The sequence below is a fragment of the Astyanax mexicanus genome, chromosome 21 (genome assembly GCF_023375975.1).
Source record: "Astyanax mexicanus isolate ESR-SI-001 chromosome 21, AstMex3_surface, whole genome shotgun sequence".
Classification (NCBI taxonomy): Eukaryota; Metazoa; Chordata; class Actinopteri; order Characiformes; family Acestrorhamphidae; genus Astyanax; species Astyanax mexicanus.
This window is the reverse complement of record NC_064428.1, coordinates 17,319,382-17,335,821: the sequence shown is the minus strand read 5'-3', so window position 1 is coordinate 17,335,821 and position 16,440 is coordinate 17,319,382. Positions and strand designations below refer to the sequence as shown.

The 16,440-nt window shown below is 36.4% G+C and overlaps 1 protein-coding gene across 1 annotated transcript in view; it reads left to right on the top strand.

Annotated features, from left to right (window-relative positions):
* Positions 1 to 14,480, top strand: part of LOC103046939 (transmembrane protein 94-like) — a 34,344-nt gene extending 19,864 nt beyond the window's left edge. Inside the window, exons 11-16 of the mRNA XM_049469477.1 lie at positions 1,752 to 1,833; positions 2,495 to 2,643; positions 3,564 to 3,661; positions 5,827 to 5,920; positions 9,656 to 9,826; positions 13,956 to 14,480. Of these exons, the coding sequence (XP_049325434.1) occupies positions 1,752 to 1,833; positions 2,495 to 2,643; positions 3,564 to 3,661; positions 5,827 to 5,920; positions 9,656 to 9,826; positions 13,956 to 14,028 (667 nt within the window). The 3' untranslated portion in view covers positions 14,029 to 14,480. The remainder of the gene's footprint in view (positions 1 to 1,751; positions 1,834 to 2,494; positions 2,644 to 3,563; positions 3,662 to 5,826; positions 5,921 to 9,655; positions 9,827 to 13,955) is intronic.
* Positions 14,481 to 16,440: the final 1,960 nt, after the last annotated feature.

The following is a 16,440-nucleotide window of genomic DNA, read 5'->3' as shown; positions in this document are numbered from 1 at the left end:
GCTGTTGTGCTACATTAGCTTTTCCTTAAGATTATTAACCTTTCATTTGATCCAATCAAGCATGTGTCCCCACAATGTCCCCTTACAATGGTATTGTTCCTCACAAAGCGCTAAATACAAACCTACTCACACACACACAGATTTGTTTAGACAGTGTAAAAGAAAGATGACATTGGTTATGTACAGTTTGTTAGATATGCGTCGTTTGTTTTGACAGTAGGCAGTTTGTGTTTTACCATTTTTAGCATGTTGGTGATAAAAAGCTTTAGCAAAGACTATTGATTATCTTCTGAAAATAAAGTGTCAGTGATGATGTATTTAAATTATGTACTGTAATTAAATTGTAAAAATGTAAGTGAACTAAGGCTGAATGGATCCTTTTTAAGATGTTTAAAGAGTGTATTGCCTCGAATATCAACATTACAGAATGGTAATATAACCCTAAATTAGAAAAAAAAAAAAAAATTTACATCTACTTTGCCTTTATACACATCCCAAAAAAATGTTGGAAGAGTAAAGCATTTATTTATTCATTTGCATTTTCATATCCAAAATCCTCTACATTTTCTCTATCAGGCAGGCCCGTCCAGTATTCGTACCCTGTTCTTCTGCAGTCATGCCTCTGTGCAGCATGTAGCTTTGCAGTGTCATGTTGAAAAATGCATGGACATTCCTGAAAAAGATATGGTCTTTATGGCAGTGTATGTTGATCTAAGAGCTCCATGTCCTTTTTTTTCTACATTCTAGATTTATAATTAAATAACAACACACAAGAGGGAGTGATATAATGTGTAATATTGGCACTGCTGTTGTAGACACAAGACCACAGGCTGAGTACTGTAGATCAGCACAGCTATGCCAATATTACACATTATAGCACAAACCTCAAGTGTATTATTGCGATTATACCACAGTTCTATTATCACTGTTTATTAAAGATTATGAGTTAAAGAGGATGAGAAAATACGATCTGTTTGGTTATAAACACTCCACCAGTTAAAATAGTTCCATTGCTGCTTGGTTTGTAGCTGCTCTGTTTGGTTTGTAGGCGCTGCATCATTGCTAGGTTACCTGTACGTGGCAGAGTAATACATGGAGAGTTTAGTTTACTGTGCATTACCAGCTGATAATGTCACTCATACAACTCCTCTCAGCCAATCACATTGCAGGGTTGGAACTAACTGTGGTATAATAATTAATAAAATACAGTTTCGTGGACAGATCATGAAAACTTGGGTTCATACTGTCTGCTATTTAAATAAAAGTGTTTTTTTCTCTATTTTCTCTTTTCTATATACTATTTTGAATTTCAATTTCAATTATATTTTTAAATTATGTGCAAAAAAGATGCTACAAAGATGCTACTTTGAAGAATCTGAAGTACAAAACATATTTTGTCTTATTTAACACTTTTTAGTTTTTTTTGTCATAATTTCATATGCATTCCTACATAGTTTTGATGTTTTCAGTATTAGGCTACAATGTAGAAAATAATGAAATTACAATTAAAAGCGGTGTGTCCAATTTTTGACTGGTATTGCACATGCTATTAATACTTACAATACTGTACAAATATGACAAATCAAATAATAATTGATTTGAATAACTTTGAATCTCAACAGAGTCAGATTTTTTTTTATTTTTAGAAAAAAAAAGACCCTTAGTATAGTGAGTGGAACACTTGATGTATTAAGAAGTGACTTTGCTGCAGAGCTGTTTGACCTCTGTTTCATTATTTTAAATGTGTGCAGTGTGTCGTTGCTGGGAAAGCCATCTGACAGTTCTATCATGAAGGTTCCAACTGGGAAAAATCTGAGATTCCTACCTAAAAAGGTAAAAACAAAGTTTTTAAAAATAATATTATTTTTTGTAAGCTATCTTAATAACTACAAGCACATATACACATTTTAAAATATGTAGTACCTTATGTAGTACAGACCAGTTAAAATTGTCACTATATATATAGTATATATAAATATACAAAATACATAATTTGGCCAAAAGTATTTGCTCATTCATTCAGATCATAGAATTCCAATCACCTCCATGTCCACAGGTGTAAAAAATATGATATATATATAGTTAAATATACATGATATTTTTAACTAAAATAGCTGATCTGAACAACCAATGATTTATAAAGAAAAATCAAGAAAATAATCAGGGGTTAACCACAAGATGGCATTATAGCAGTAAAGATGTAAAATGCAATACCTCATATAGAATCCTAGAGTTGTTTTGCTCTGGTTTTTGTATTTGGTTAAATTGTAGAAATATTAGTGCTTTTATTTAAATTGATTGAATTAAATGTAAAAATGATGAATAATTGAATGAATCTTTATTATTATCTTACATTACTGGAGGAGACATTAGTTTTAGATTAGTTTGGTTTTGATTGGGTTATGTTATGTTATGTTATGTTATAGTTTCATGTTTTGGACTGAATATTCTCTATTATAAAGGAATTATAAATGCTGTTTTTGTCTGTTTGCAGACGCTGCGCTTCTTCATGCTGTGTTTCCTGGTGAAGTTTGGTTTGACCGTCTGCATCTACTTAACGTGCTTCGGCCTCGTACTGCACGGCTTCTGCCTGGAAATTAATCATGAAGATGAGAAGCTTTGCTACCCAACAGCACTGCTCATGTAAGTGCAAATGTGTGTGTGTGTGTGTGTGTGTGTGTGTGTGTGTGTGTGTGTGTGTCAAAGTCCTTATAGGCAAGTCAGTTCACTCAGGGGACAGAGATGCTTCCCAGAGAGCAAAAAGACATTAAATCAACTTTCATTTTTCCGTGACTAATGCATTGAAACTACATCGATTTATTTGTGCACATTGAATTAACATTGACTCAGAGTTTGTAGATTCATGGTTTGTCTTAAACCTTACTTTTACTGCACTGTTTATACTGTACTTATTAAATTTAATGAAATTTAAATAATAATAATTCAGATTGTGACCTAAAAGCATTGCATTATGCTTGTAAACCATATGTGTGCATCTCATAAGCTCCACAAAAGACTCTAGTTCAACACAAACTGGCATTGTAAATGTTGTGGAGCGGGTAGTGCGTATGAATATGCACCAGGACTGTTGCAGTAGTAATCAAATGAACTGTATTGACTAGCACATTCATAGGAAACCCTAAATTATAGAGCACCCTTGCTGTAGTGCCAGCAAAGTAAAGTCTGGTGCCACCCCTGCCATTTCATTGACGATTCTGTATCTCTCAGCTTGTCCAGAAAGGCATGTTTAAAGCATGTCCTTTATTGACGTCTGAACAAACACTAGTTTTGGGGGCGCCGAGTGGTCCAGCAGTCCACAGCGCTGCCACTATGAGCGGAAGGTCGCAGGTTCAAGCCCCCGCACACACAGCTTTGCCCTCAAGCTGCCGGCGCTCAGAGGGAGCAGAATTGGCCGTGTGAATTGGGGAGAAAATGGAAAAATGTTTTAATAAAATTATAAAAAAATAAAAATAAAAAGAAACCAGTTTTCACACAATGCTGCTTTAATTGTAACATACTTCATTAAGTATACTAATTGATTTATTAATGAATGTGTTTTTAAGGAATTCAACTGTGTGGTCTCCAGACTGGTACGGTAAACATTCAGACGGTCTTTCTCTCGCGCAGAAAGTCATCGCATTCCTCGTGCTGCTCTACGCTAGTGAGTAGAATTCAACTCAAATTAACCACAGGTCTGAAATGATATGTAGCAATAGTGGAAGCACAGATTATAGATACACTCAGCATGTGACTCAAATCAGATTTTGTACAGCCCTAATATGTAATAAGTGGTCCTAGATCATATCTGTTTAGGATTCTTGGGTTTGCAACATAAATATGAGCAGTCAGATTGGATTTTATGGATGCATGCACTTAATGCTGTTGGTGGGAGAAGCCAAAATCATTTGGAGACTCTGTGGTCCATCTTTACAATGCCATCAGCCAGTTAACGTTACTGTATTTCCCATCATGCAGGACCAGAGTCTGATCTCTATAAATTAAGTGCTGGGCGGTATACTGGTTCATCCAATATATCGGAGGGGAAATTAAAACCAGTATGCATTTTTCACATACTGCCATACCACTAGAGAGAACAGCACCGCCAAAGAAGCACACTGGTACAGCTTGCTAGCTAACACTAGCCAGTTAGCATAACAAGCTAACACACTGGAGTAATTGTTGCATGCTCTGTCCTGCCTGGATAAAAATGAGAACAGTACTTTATCTGAGGAGCTCCTGTTGTTGTTTCTCCTTGCCGTATGCGTGTTTTTATCAGAGTAAAATAAAAAAACAAGAGCAAACAGCAATTATTCCCTTAGGAAGAGACAAATTAATTTGTGCAATCAATCTACAGCTCAGTGAAAAAATCCTTTCGGCCCCCAGACGAGCCCAGAATCTGTCCTAGGTACAGAATCATTTATTCAACACAAGTGATAAAATTCCTTAAACCTCTCGATACAAGGTGCAAAAAGCTTAATTTTAAGCTTGAATTTATGTGTTAACTGGAGAAAGAAGGGAATTGTAATACTGTAATGCATCTAATGGCTTCAACAATAACATTATAATTTATAATTTGATGTTAAACTTGTGTCATACTTGTGCAATAGATCGTTTGAGAAATATCTATTTGGATCCTTAAACATTAAGGAGTATTTTAGGTCCATTTATAGTGTTTATGGAACTATTTAAAAAGGAAGCTGTGGTAAAGTTGTTGGTTTATCTCTTTTTAAGGTGTATTGTTTACATTCTTCAGCTGTTTTTTTTTCAGCTAATAAAGTCTGATTTCTTCAAATTGTATGTAATTTTTTGGACAAACCAAACCCAATACTAATCAAAGCCTTAATTTAAAGCCTTAGTTTTTTACAGTTAGTACTCCTAACAGTAAGTCACAAAGTCATATAAAAACCCAGTCATGCAAAAAATAAATAAATAAATAAATATATACCATGATATACCATGAAAACACCAGAATCTTTAAAAAAAAACATGATATAAATTTTGGTCATACCGTCCCGCACTACTATAAATGAGGAGAGAGAAACCAAAACACTTAAAACTGAAGGTTAAATAGTTATTAAAATCTAATTAAAAAATTATGAATAATCTGTAACATTTAGTTTAATAATTAACAAACAAATAATGTGTTGGCTGCTGAGCCAGCACAGATCTCCACATCAACAAAGGTATGTCTCACAAGCTAATTGACTCTTTAATCATAACCAAAGGCCATTTTGAACATTACCGGTCTTATTTCAACCACTGACCATAATGATGTCTTCTCATTTAAAAAAGATTTCTGTGACAGGTATTTAAATTGCAAATAATAAAAAAAAATGTCGATGAAGTATTAAAGTATTAAAATACAAGCAAATGTGGTAACAATGTCTATGTTATCACCTTTAAACAAAGAGGCCAGAAGTACAGTATTCCAAATCTGATTCTTCATTAAAGCTCATGTTCAAACAAACCTCAGGTGGATCAGGTCTGCTTATTAGAGCATTTACGTTTTACTGCAAAAATAATTTGTAATTTAAAAATGCTTCAAAAATAACATACTAAGTTAAATTATTTTTTAATTAAGTTTTTTTCCATGGTTATCTCTCTCATGTACTCCTCTATAGTAAACTAATTAAATAAAACATTAACAGTGATGGATTTAATAGAATTTAAAAACATTTTATTATTACTTTTTTGTTGATTTGTTGTTTATTGAAACTGTATAGTACCGTTTTTAAACACTGTGAGAATGTAAATCGCTAATGTCACTTCCTCTCTCTCTCTGTGCGTGTGTGTTTATGTCTGCGTGTGTGTGGATGTGTGTAATAGTGTGCACATCTGTCAGTCATGTCCATCGCTCAGCCCCCATGTGGAAGCAAAGCCCACTGAGTAATCACAGCTGGTGTGCGGTCGTCTGCACTGTGTGAGTGTTAATACTGCTGAGAGAACATTTACTGATGTTCAGCACAGAGCTGTGACGCATGATGGTCAAGTTAAGTTGTTCATGTATTCATCATTAGGCAGTAACAGAGTTTCAGTAACAGAGTACTTCAATAATTACAGACTGTAGTCTCGTATCTGTTTCTCTGCATACTTTATTATCCTCCTTCCACTCTGTTCTTCACTTGTCAGGTATTATTCGGGGGATGGGTTATTCTCAGTACTGCAGTGACACTAGTACTGGTACACTAGTAGAGTACTGTATTTTTTGCACTATAAGACGCTCTTAAAATTCCTTAAATTTTCCCAAAAATCGTCAGTGCGCCTTATAATCTGGTGAACCTTATGTATGAATTTTACCAGTCAGGTTGTAAGGAGCAGTAAAGCCTCTCTGCTGAAGTACAGCGTTATACAGGAGTTTCAGTGCAGTTTCTCCAGCACTAAGGCTGAAGCAGCATTAGCATTAGCTGCTAAACTCGCTAAGCGCTAGTTCTTTCACCATTCAGAGGTGAGTATATCATTCTGTAGCCTATGTGTTTACCGTGTTAAAAAAACTAAGTAAGTTGAACCGCTAGCTAATATCATACTGGTTTATTATCGGAAGACTCAGGGTTCCGCAGTGTGGCTCTGTCAGGTGTCATATAATAGCTTTAACCACAGCTAGCGCTAGCAGTTAGCCGCTAATGCTACCCTGCTGCGCCCAGCCTTAGTGAAAAATCTGGAAATCTAAGCTTACTGTAAATAAACAGAAGTGCTTTACTCACCCCAGGAGAGAAATCTATGTAGATTAACATCCAGCGCTCATTTGACCTTAAAAGGATTTTTTTTCTTTTTAAGAATTACAGCTTTGTTTACTCAGCTTAGCTTTTTTTACCTTAGTTAGTGGTCAGTTGAATAAAATAGATTTATATTCAGTCTTTTCTTTGATTTCATTTAATTGAAATACAGATTTGATATACTCTACACTGTAAACCCTAATAAGTTAGTTCTACTCAAATCATTAGAGGAAATGTGTTGCCTCATATGAATTAAGATTTCAATTTTATTTTTTTTTTGTAATTTATAATACTTTATGGAGTTGAACAAACGTAACTTTTTAAGTTAAAGTAACTATTGCACAACTGGTCTATCTTATTTATTTAAGCTTACTACACTGATTACATTAAGTTGTTTTATGTATAACATATGCATATTGTAGCTGTTTTATTGCCAAATATTCTAAATTAAAGGGGCACCGCAAAAAAATTAAAATAAACAGTAACATTAAAGTTAAGCTAAATTAACACACCCAATATGCAAATAGATTGTGCCGGAAGCCAATAGAAAAGAATCTGCCAATGGCAACATACTAAATTCAGTTAATGTAAGTTGATTTAACTCAAAGTTCTAAAATTGTAGGTGCTGGTCAACGAATTAGAATAATTTGAAATAGTGCTATCATGAAATTTTTTGAATGCATTTTTTGTGCAGAAAGCAAATCAGGTGTTCACCGCACCTGTCCTACTCGTTAGACTAATCACAGAACTCGTTACCTGGAAAAAAATTTGCTCAGCTGAGCTTTCCAAAAGGCCCATTTAGGCCATTTAACTGTGACACTGTTGTTTTATTGAATTAGAATAATGGAGAAACCGTTTCATTGAATTAGAATAAATGCTCGAATTTTTGTTTTCTGTGAAGAGTGTTCACTGTGCAGTATAAAGTCAGGGTTGAGTAGAATTTCTAAGTTGTAAAATCAATCATGGGTAAGCAGCGCGACCTCTCAACCGGAATAGTGGCTCAAATTCAAGCCCTTCGCCAACAAGGCTTGACCCAAACTAAAATTGCTGAGCAGCTCGGCATCAGCCAGTCTTCCATCTGCAAAGCTCTCAAGAAAAACTGCAGCAAGCGCACCAACTGTTCCGGCGTCCGAAAAACTTCTGCTCGCGACAACAAGCAGCTGAGAAAGATCGCAGTCAGCAACCGGTTCAAGTCCACTTCCGAGCTCACCGACTTGTGGAACAAGCAGACCGGCGCTGACGTCTCCAGATCAACCACTTACCGTCGTCTGCGCGAACTCGGCTTCAAATCTCGCGTTCCAGCAGTAAAACCGATGCTGAACAAGAAACAAATGGAGAAACGGCTGAAGTGGGCCAAAGAATACGGCGAGTGGACTGCTGAAGACTGGCAGAAAGTGGTCTTCAGTGACGAATCACGCTTCTGCATCTCCTTCGGTGACCAAGGTCCTCGTGTCTGGCATCGTGGTGGCGAAACCTACAACCACGAGTGCGTGAAAAGATCCGTCAAGTTTCCCCAGAGCGTTATGGTCTGGGGATGCATGTCCGCTCGAGGTGTAGGGAAACTCTGCTTCCTCAAGAAGACTGTCAATGCTGCCGTATATCAAGATGTTCTGGAAACGTTCCTGATTCCGACTGTTGAGGAACAGTTCGGCGAAGAAGACTTCATATTTCAACAGGATCTTGCACCGGCTCATGCGGCAAAGTCGACCAAAGATTGGTTCACTAAAAAACAGCTTGAAGTTTTGGCATGGCCGGCCAACTCGCCTGACCTCAATGTCATTGAAAACCTTTGGGCCATCGTCAAGCGGAAAATTCGTGACAGAAAGCCTACTACGCTGGACCAACTGAAGCAGAACATCGCCACTGCCTGGGAAGCTGTGAGTGCGGAAACTTGCGACAAGCTGGTCAAATCGATGCCGCGGAGACTTCAGGCAGTCATACAAGCCAAGGGGGCAGCCACAAAATACTGAGAAAGTGATGATTGTAATTATAATAAAAATTATTCTAATTCAATGAAACGGTTTCTCCATTATTCTAATTCAATAAAACAACAGTGTCACAGTTAAATGGCCTAAATGGGACTTTTGGAAAGCTCACCTGAGCAAATTTTTTTCCAGGTAACGAGTTCTGTGATTAGTCTAACGAGTAGGACAGGTGCGGTGAACACCTGATTTGCTTTCTGCACAAAAAATGCATTCAAAGAATTTCATGATTGCACTATTTCAAATTATTCTAATTCGTTGACCAGCACATATATGTGCCCACAAATGTTCAGCTATCTCAAAATAGTTAAGTAATGTTTAAAAATGTCCAATTTTATATAAAACAGACTTAATTAATTTGAGTTTGAACAGTTTATGGGTTTACAGTTCATCTAAATTAGATGAATAAAGGAAATGCTATAGAGTGAAGAGTATTGAGAGCACAGCCAACACAGAGTTACAGCAGCAGCTCAGAAAACAATGCTTGTTCTTACAGCCTAGAACAACACATAGACAAAACAGTTCATCATAATATATGATCTACAAGTTTACCTAAAGTAGTCCAGGGAGCAATCACTACACACTGATGGTGAGTGTGTGTCAGAAACTGTTGGACACACCCTGTATGAAAATAGATTGTGTTAATGACAACAGACTAAATTCAGTTATTAAAAGTGGATTCAACTCAATCCACGAATTTCAGCGAATTTAAAACAGAGTAATGTTTGAAGATATCCATTTTTACATTAAACAGACTTCATTTGTTTGAATTCAAACTAATTGTGGGTTTCGAGTGCACTAACACAACACCACCAAACCAGTGTCACTGCTGTCCGACTACAGTCTGAAATTTTAAAACTGAATAAAGTGTCCTTTATTCTCTAAAAGCATTTGAATAGAGTATACATTACCTGAAAATATAAAACTAGTCACCATTAACTTGCCATCTTCATCTTTCAGGCCGATACTTAATGTTTCCATGGCGATAGGATCTCAGCTACTATTGAATTCCCCGACATCCCCCCACCATTTCTACATCAGCGACATACCTGTGGCCACATGGCTGCTGGGTATATTCTGGCTAATCCCTCTCGTGTTCATCAACGAGGGGATAAAGCTCCACGAGATCAGGTAATAGCCTCCATTAAGTACGGGTAATGACCCAAAGCAATGTCTCCAGCTCTTCTTATTATATTGCTTCATTCATGTGCTTGGAATCAATGCTTTCAGAAATATAAAACCATGTGCAGATAAGATTAAGACATGATTCTGATACGGATTTTAGTTATTCGTAGGAAACTGTGAAATTTAAAGGAGCACTAAACCCCCTGATTTTAGCTGACTCCACCCTCAGCTTAAATGTAAAAAAGGCTAAAAAATGGGAGAGGCCGTTTGGGAGGGGCACTGGGTGATGTATGGTAGAGGCAGGTATTTAGAGGCAGGGCAGGAGGGAGAGCTGATTGCCTGAGCTGGCAACAGTCTATTGGCGACAAAGTTAAGGAATGTATCTAAACTGATGGGCTTGGTGGTCTGGAAGTGAGGTGTGTTTTGGTAAATTTTTGGAGTATTGCTATCTTGGTGGCAGAAAACACAGTTGCGCCACTGACTGATTTGGACCCTGACAAAAGTCAATCTGGTGTCGCACTATGCATCTTCCATGCACACTCAGTAATCGTACAAACGTGTACACACAGCAGTGCACAAATACAACTTTTACATGGTCAGTAAAGAGAATTGTAAAATAAAATAACATTTCTGTTCCCATCCAGAGGTATAAAAAGATTGGGCACCCCTGATTATTTTCATGATTTTCCTTTATAAATCATTGGTTGTTCAGATCAGCAATTTCAGTTGAATATATCATATAGCAGATGAACACAGTGATATTTGAGAAGTGAAATAAAGTTTATAGGATTTACAGAAAGTGTCCAATATTTTTTTTTAACAAAATAGCTGAAATTGCTGGTCTGAACAACCAATGATTTATAAAGAAAAATCATGAAAATGATCAGGGGTGCCCAAACTTTTTCATACCACTATAAATAACCTGATTGATTTATTTCACGTTACACCCAAAACACACCCATGATTAATTAAAAGAATTAGTACATGGAAGGCATATTTTTGCATCCGCACCATACAAAACACACACTGACTTGCCCTAAATCAAGCTGCATGGTGCACGGCTGACGGCTCACTTATAGATCGCTAAAATAGTGCCGTAAGAGTTATCTCTGTAGCACAGGATAAGTTTAGGGTGAGTGTTTACCCTGAAGTATTGACTGTTGACAACATTAACATCAACATCTCACCCAATAAAGCTACGTAAAAATATGAATAAATAAACTACAACATCCAAATCTGGCTCTCAGAAACATCAAGATCATCCAGCGGGCTAAGCGCTGCCACTATGTATCGGGAGATTGGCGGTTCGAATCCCATTCATGTAGCTTGCCATCTGCTGCCAGAGCCCTAAGAGAGCACAATTAGCCTTGCTCTCTCTGGGTGGGGAAAGATGGTGCTCTCTTCTAACATCACTCTAAAGGGTGATGTCGAAAAGCACAAGGCGTCTGTGAGCTGATGTATCAGAACCGAGTCTCTGTGTTTTCCTCCAAGTGCGCATCAGCAGCAGTTTGTAAAGACGTGGAGTCTGACTTCACATGTATCGGAGGAGGCATGTGCTAGTGCTAGTGTTGGGACATCACCAGTGAGAGGGGGAGTCCTAATAAGTGGGTTGGGTAATTGTCTGTGTAAATTTGAGAGAAAATAGGATACAAATTAAAGCTGTATAAAGGTATGTGTAGCAGTATGTGTAGCAGCAGTGTTTATTATATCACGTTTGTGCTGGTAATCTGAACGTTAGATGAGGTGACATTGAGCATGGAAGCTAAAATATGACCTGTGCTTGTGCGAGGAGACAGTGAGTTACGTAAATGTGCGGGCAGATGTGCGTGTGGATCCTGTAGGCTGTAATCCCTGTCCTCTGTATGTTGTGTGGTTTCAGGGCTTATCTGACCTACAGAGCCAGTATAGGGCTGGACTCAGGGATAATGGAGGACTTACTGTCCAGATGTCCCCAAATGAGCATTATGTGCTTCATCCTGATATCATACTGTTCTACACGCAGACAAAGCACCAACCATTATTTATTATTTCATCTGCTTTACACAACCTAGATTTACATGTTACGCAATGACGCTTCTAACTTTTACTCATTTTTCAGGAATGATTTAGAAACATCCAGACTTTAAGGCGGTTTTCACGTGCAGACTGAAGACTCCTCTTTTCTCTTAGAGTTCCTAAACTAATCTAAAATAAAAAAATACCTTTAAAAAATCATAGGGTTCAAAACATTTTAAATCTGAATGTATCTCTTGATCCTAGTCTCAACAAACTAGCTATGGGTATTTTGAAGCAAACTACAAAACACTTTTGTAAGTTGCTCTGGATAAGGCTGTCTGCTAAATACCCTAAATGTAAATGTAAGAAATGATAATTATATTTAGAATACATTTTTATCTCATGTATTAATTGCAAATAGGACAAAAACTTTTCATGTGAAAGGAAAAAAACCTTCTTAACTTCCATAAAAAGTAAATGGATTTTAACATTCATCTGGAACTGTATTGTTTTTATTGGACTACAGTTAATGATTATTTTTATATTTGTTAAATCTGTCAATCACATTAAAAACATTGACTTGCCGAAAAAAAGAAAGATGAAGAGCTTTCAGACCTCAGATAATGCAAAGAAAACAAGTACAAATTTCTAAAGTTTTAAGAGTTAAAAAAATCTATATTTGGTGGAATAACCCTGGTTTTTAATCACAGTTTTCATGCATCTTGGCATGTTCTCCTCCACCAGTCTTACACACTGCTTTTAGATAACTTTATGCTACTCACTCCTGGTGCAAAAATTCAAGCCGTTCAGTTTGGTTTGATGGCTTGTGATCATCCATCTTCCTCTTGATTATATTCCAGAGGTTTTCAAATTGGTAAAATCATCATTTTTAAGTGGTCTTTTTTTCAGAGCTGTATTTATTAATATAATTTATTTAATATATATTTCAAATATTTGACCTGATATTGTTCAGATCAGAACCTTCTTAACGTCTAATATTGTAATATTGTATTGTAACTAATATTGTAATTATAACACACAACCTACAGTTATTAAAAATCTGAAGAATTAACCTGAGTTACATTAATATTACTATAAAAAAAAAGGTTTGGATTGATTTTCTTATCTTGGCTATGCAGGTGCTCTGCACACCATGCGTGCTGTACACCCCCACTCTTTACACACACACACAGACATGCAGCCGTGCACAACACCAACTTTTACATAAACAATATAGAAAATAAAGAATTAAATAACACTGCTGTTCCTGTAAATGACCTGTTCACGCACCTTCGCAGCATGAATGAGGAGGTCAGTTTCCTCTGCTGAGAGGAGCAGAAGTGCTGCACCATTATAATACCACTCTGCCAAAGTCAGATCACACCTGGCTCTTAAAGGGAATGACAAGTGTTATGCTGATTCGTTTATTGCATATTACACCCAAAAACATACCCATGATTAATTAAAAGAATTAGTACCTGTCTTTTGCATGTTTTGAGTCATGCAAGGTGTATTTTCTGCGCCCTTACAATACCAAACACACACTGACACTCCTAAATTAAGCTGCGCGTTGGTTGGTTGATGGCTCGCCTATAATAAAACACTAACAAAGGGCTGTGGGTTTTTCTCAAAAAACAGTTTAACTGCTCCAACTTTTATGTGAAGTATTTCAGGCCTGAAATGTATGAATGCATATAAATGAAAAAATTAAATTAAGTTGACCAGACACATGAAATATACTGAGTTCATACTTTCCGCTATCCAATAAAAAAAATGTTTTTATCAGCATCTTCATACTGTCCCAACTGTTCTGATATGGGACAGTATTAAAACAAGTTATGTAAAGAATTACAAATTTAAGTTTCAGGCAGCAAAGTTGCAGCAAATGTTGTTGCATTTCTGCAGAAAGTACTACCATTACACAATTACAAAATTTCAGTAAAAATGTAAAATGTATGAATTATAGTTATTGGTGTGAATGTTCACAGACTTTTGTACCATAATGTACAAATCAACCTACAAATGAAATATATATTGTTAATATACATGATTCTGTGATGCACTGTAGTGTGATGTTAGTTAAGTTGTTTTTGTAAGAAAAATGGACTCAGTGTGTGTGTTTTTTTTGTGTGTTTTACAGGATGAGAGTAAGATACCAGAAGAGACAGAAGCTGCAGTTTGATACAAAACTTGGAATGAATTCCCCTTTCTGATCTACAGCCAGACCTACAGTATCCTCTCTATTTGACAACAATATATATATATATATATATACTATATCTTAATGGCTTTCAATGGACATCAATGTGTGGAGATTTGAATTCCAAGTCATTCTGGATCATACAGCTCTGGAGAAAAATAAAAGACCACTTGAAGATGGTGAGTTTCTTTGATTTTACCAAATTGAAAACCTCTGGAATTTAATCAAGAGGAAGATGGATGATCACAAGCCATCAAACCAAACTGAACGTCTTGAATTTTTGCACCAGGAGTGAGAAGAATAAAGTTATCCAAAAGCAGTGTGTAAGACTGGTGGAGGAGAACATGCCAAAATGCATGAACACTGTGATTAAAAACCAGGGTTATTCCACCAAATATTGATTTCTGAACTTTTAAAACTTTATGAATATGAACTTGTTTTCTTTGCATTATTTGAGGTCTGAAAGCTCTGCGTCTTTTTTGTCATTTCATCCATTTCTCATTTTCTGCAAATAAATCTCTAAATGACAATATTTTTATTTGGAATTTAGGAGAAATGTTGTCTGTAGTTTATAGAATAGAACAACAATGTGCATTTTACTCAAACATATACCTATAGATAGCAAAATCTGAGAAACTGATTCAGAAACTGAAGTGGTCTCTTATTTTTTTCCAGAGCTGCATATATTGGTCTGTTCATCCTGAATATTAATTCTGATATTTTGTTAAAAAGTCACAAATGGAGATATATTTTTGCATAACTGCGATGATATACAGACCAACACACACCTAAAAAGTCAGTGCTAATTTAGGAGGACCATAAGATGGCAGCAGTGTCCTAGGAACATTTGGGACAAAAACTCTAGATATTAATATTGAACTTGTTGAACTTTTCTGTACATTCTTGCACGGCGCACACTTTTCGTTTGCCTCATATTTTTCGGTTTGTTGACTTTTTTTTGAGAAATAAAAGGATTAACTCTTCAGTAATGCTTAATAGCATGTCAGCTGTATTCGTCTGTAAGCTGCGGATTATCCAGGACTTAATGACATTTTAGTTAAACAACTGTTCTCCTACTGAGCTCCTAAAACTAAATGTGCTAAAAAGGTTTGTTGAGGGTTACCATGAAATAATCTGCTCTGAATTCCTGAAAAAAAACTTTCAGTGGATGGTTCTTTAGAGAACTACAATAGTTTTATCAATGCGAAGTGTGAAGGTGAAAATCCTTTAGAAAGTGGATTATGATACAGTTTATTATAGTCCGTTACAGTGGCTTGTGATAGTATTCATACCCCTTGAACTTTTTCACATTTTGGCACCTTACAGCCACAAACTTAAATGTATTTGACTGAGATTTTAAATAAAAGACAAACACAAAGTAGCATAATACATGGTTTTGAAAATGTTATTCAAATAAAATTCTGAAAAGTGTGATGTGCAAAACTATTGTGTGAAAACCCCTAAAAAAATCCAGTGCAATCAATTGCCTTCAGAAGTCACTTAATTATTTAATAGAGTGCAGCTGTGTGTAATTTAGTCTCAGTATAAATATAAACACCTGTTCTGTGAAGGACTCAGTGGTTTGTTAGAGAACACTAGTGAACAAACAGCATCATAAAGACCAAGGGACTCACCAGACAGGTCAGAGATAAAGTTGTGGAGAAGTTTAAAGCAGGGTTAGGTTATAAAAACATATCTCATGACATGGCCGTCCAATGAAACAGACAGATAGAGCAAGAAGAGTACTTGCCAGAAAAGCAGCCTAGAGGCCCATGGTCACTCTGGAGGAGCTGCAGAAATCCACAGCTCAACTATAAGCTGTGCTGTGCTGTGGACTTTTACCATTTAAGAATGGTAAAAAGAAAACCTTTTTTGTAAGAAAGACCTAAGTAGTACCATTTGCAGTTTACCACAAGCCCTGTAGATGACACAGCAAACATGTGTGCTGTGATCAGATTTTATAGAATAAATAGTAGAATAAATGCAAAGCAATATGTGTGGTAAAAAAGTAACACTGCTTATCACCCTGAACACACCATCTCCACTGTGAAACGTGGTGGTGGCAGCTTCGTGCTGTGCGGATACTTTTCTTCAGCAGGCACAGAGAAGCTGGTCAGAGCTGATGGGAAGATGGATGGACTTAAATACAGGGCTGAAATCCTGGAAGAAAAAATGTTGGAGGCTGCAAAAGACTTGAAACTGGAAAAAATAAATCAAAAACATACAGCCAGTGCTACCATTGAATGGTTTAAATCAAAGAATATTCATGTGTTAGAATGACGCAGTCAAAGTCCTGACATACAGTAAATCCCACTGAGCTTGTGTGGTAAGACATGAAAAATGCTGTTCACAGATGCTCTCCATCCAACCTGACTGAACTTGAGCTGTTTTGTAAAGAAGAATGGACAAAAAGTCTCGAGAAGCA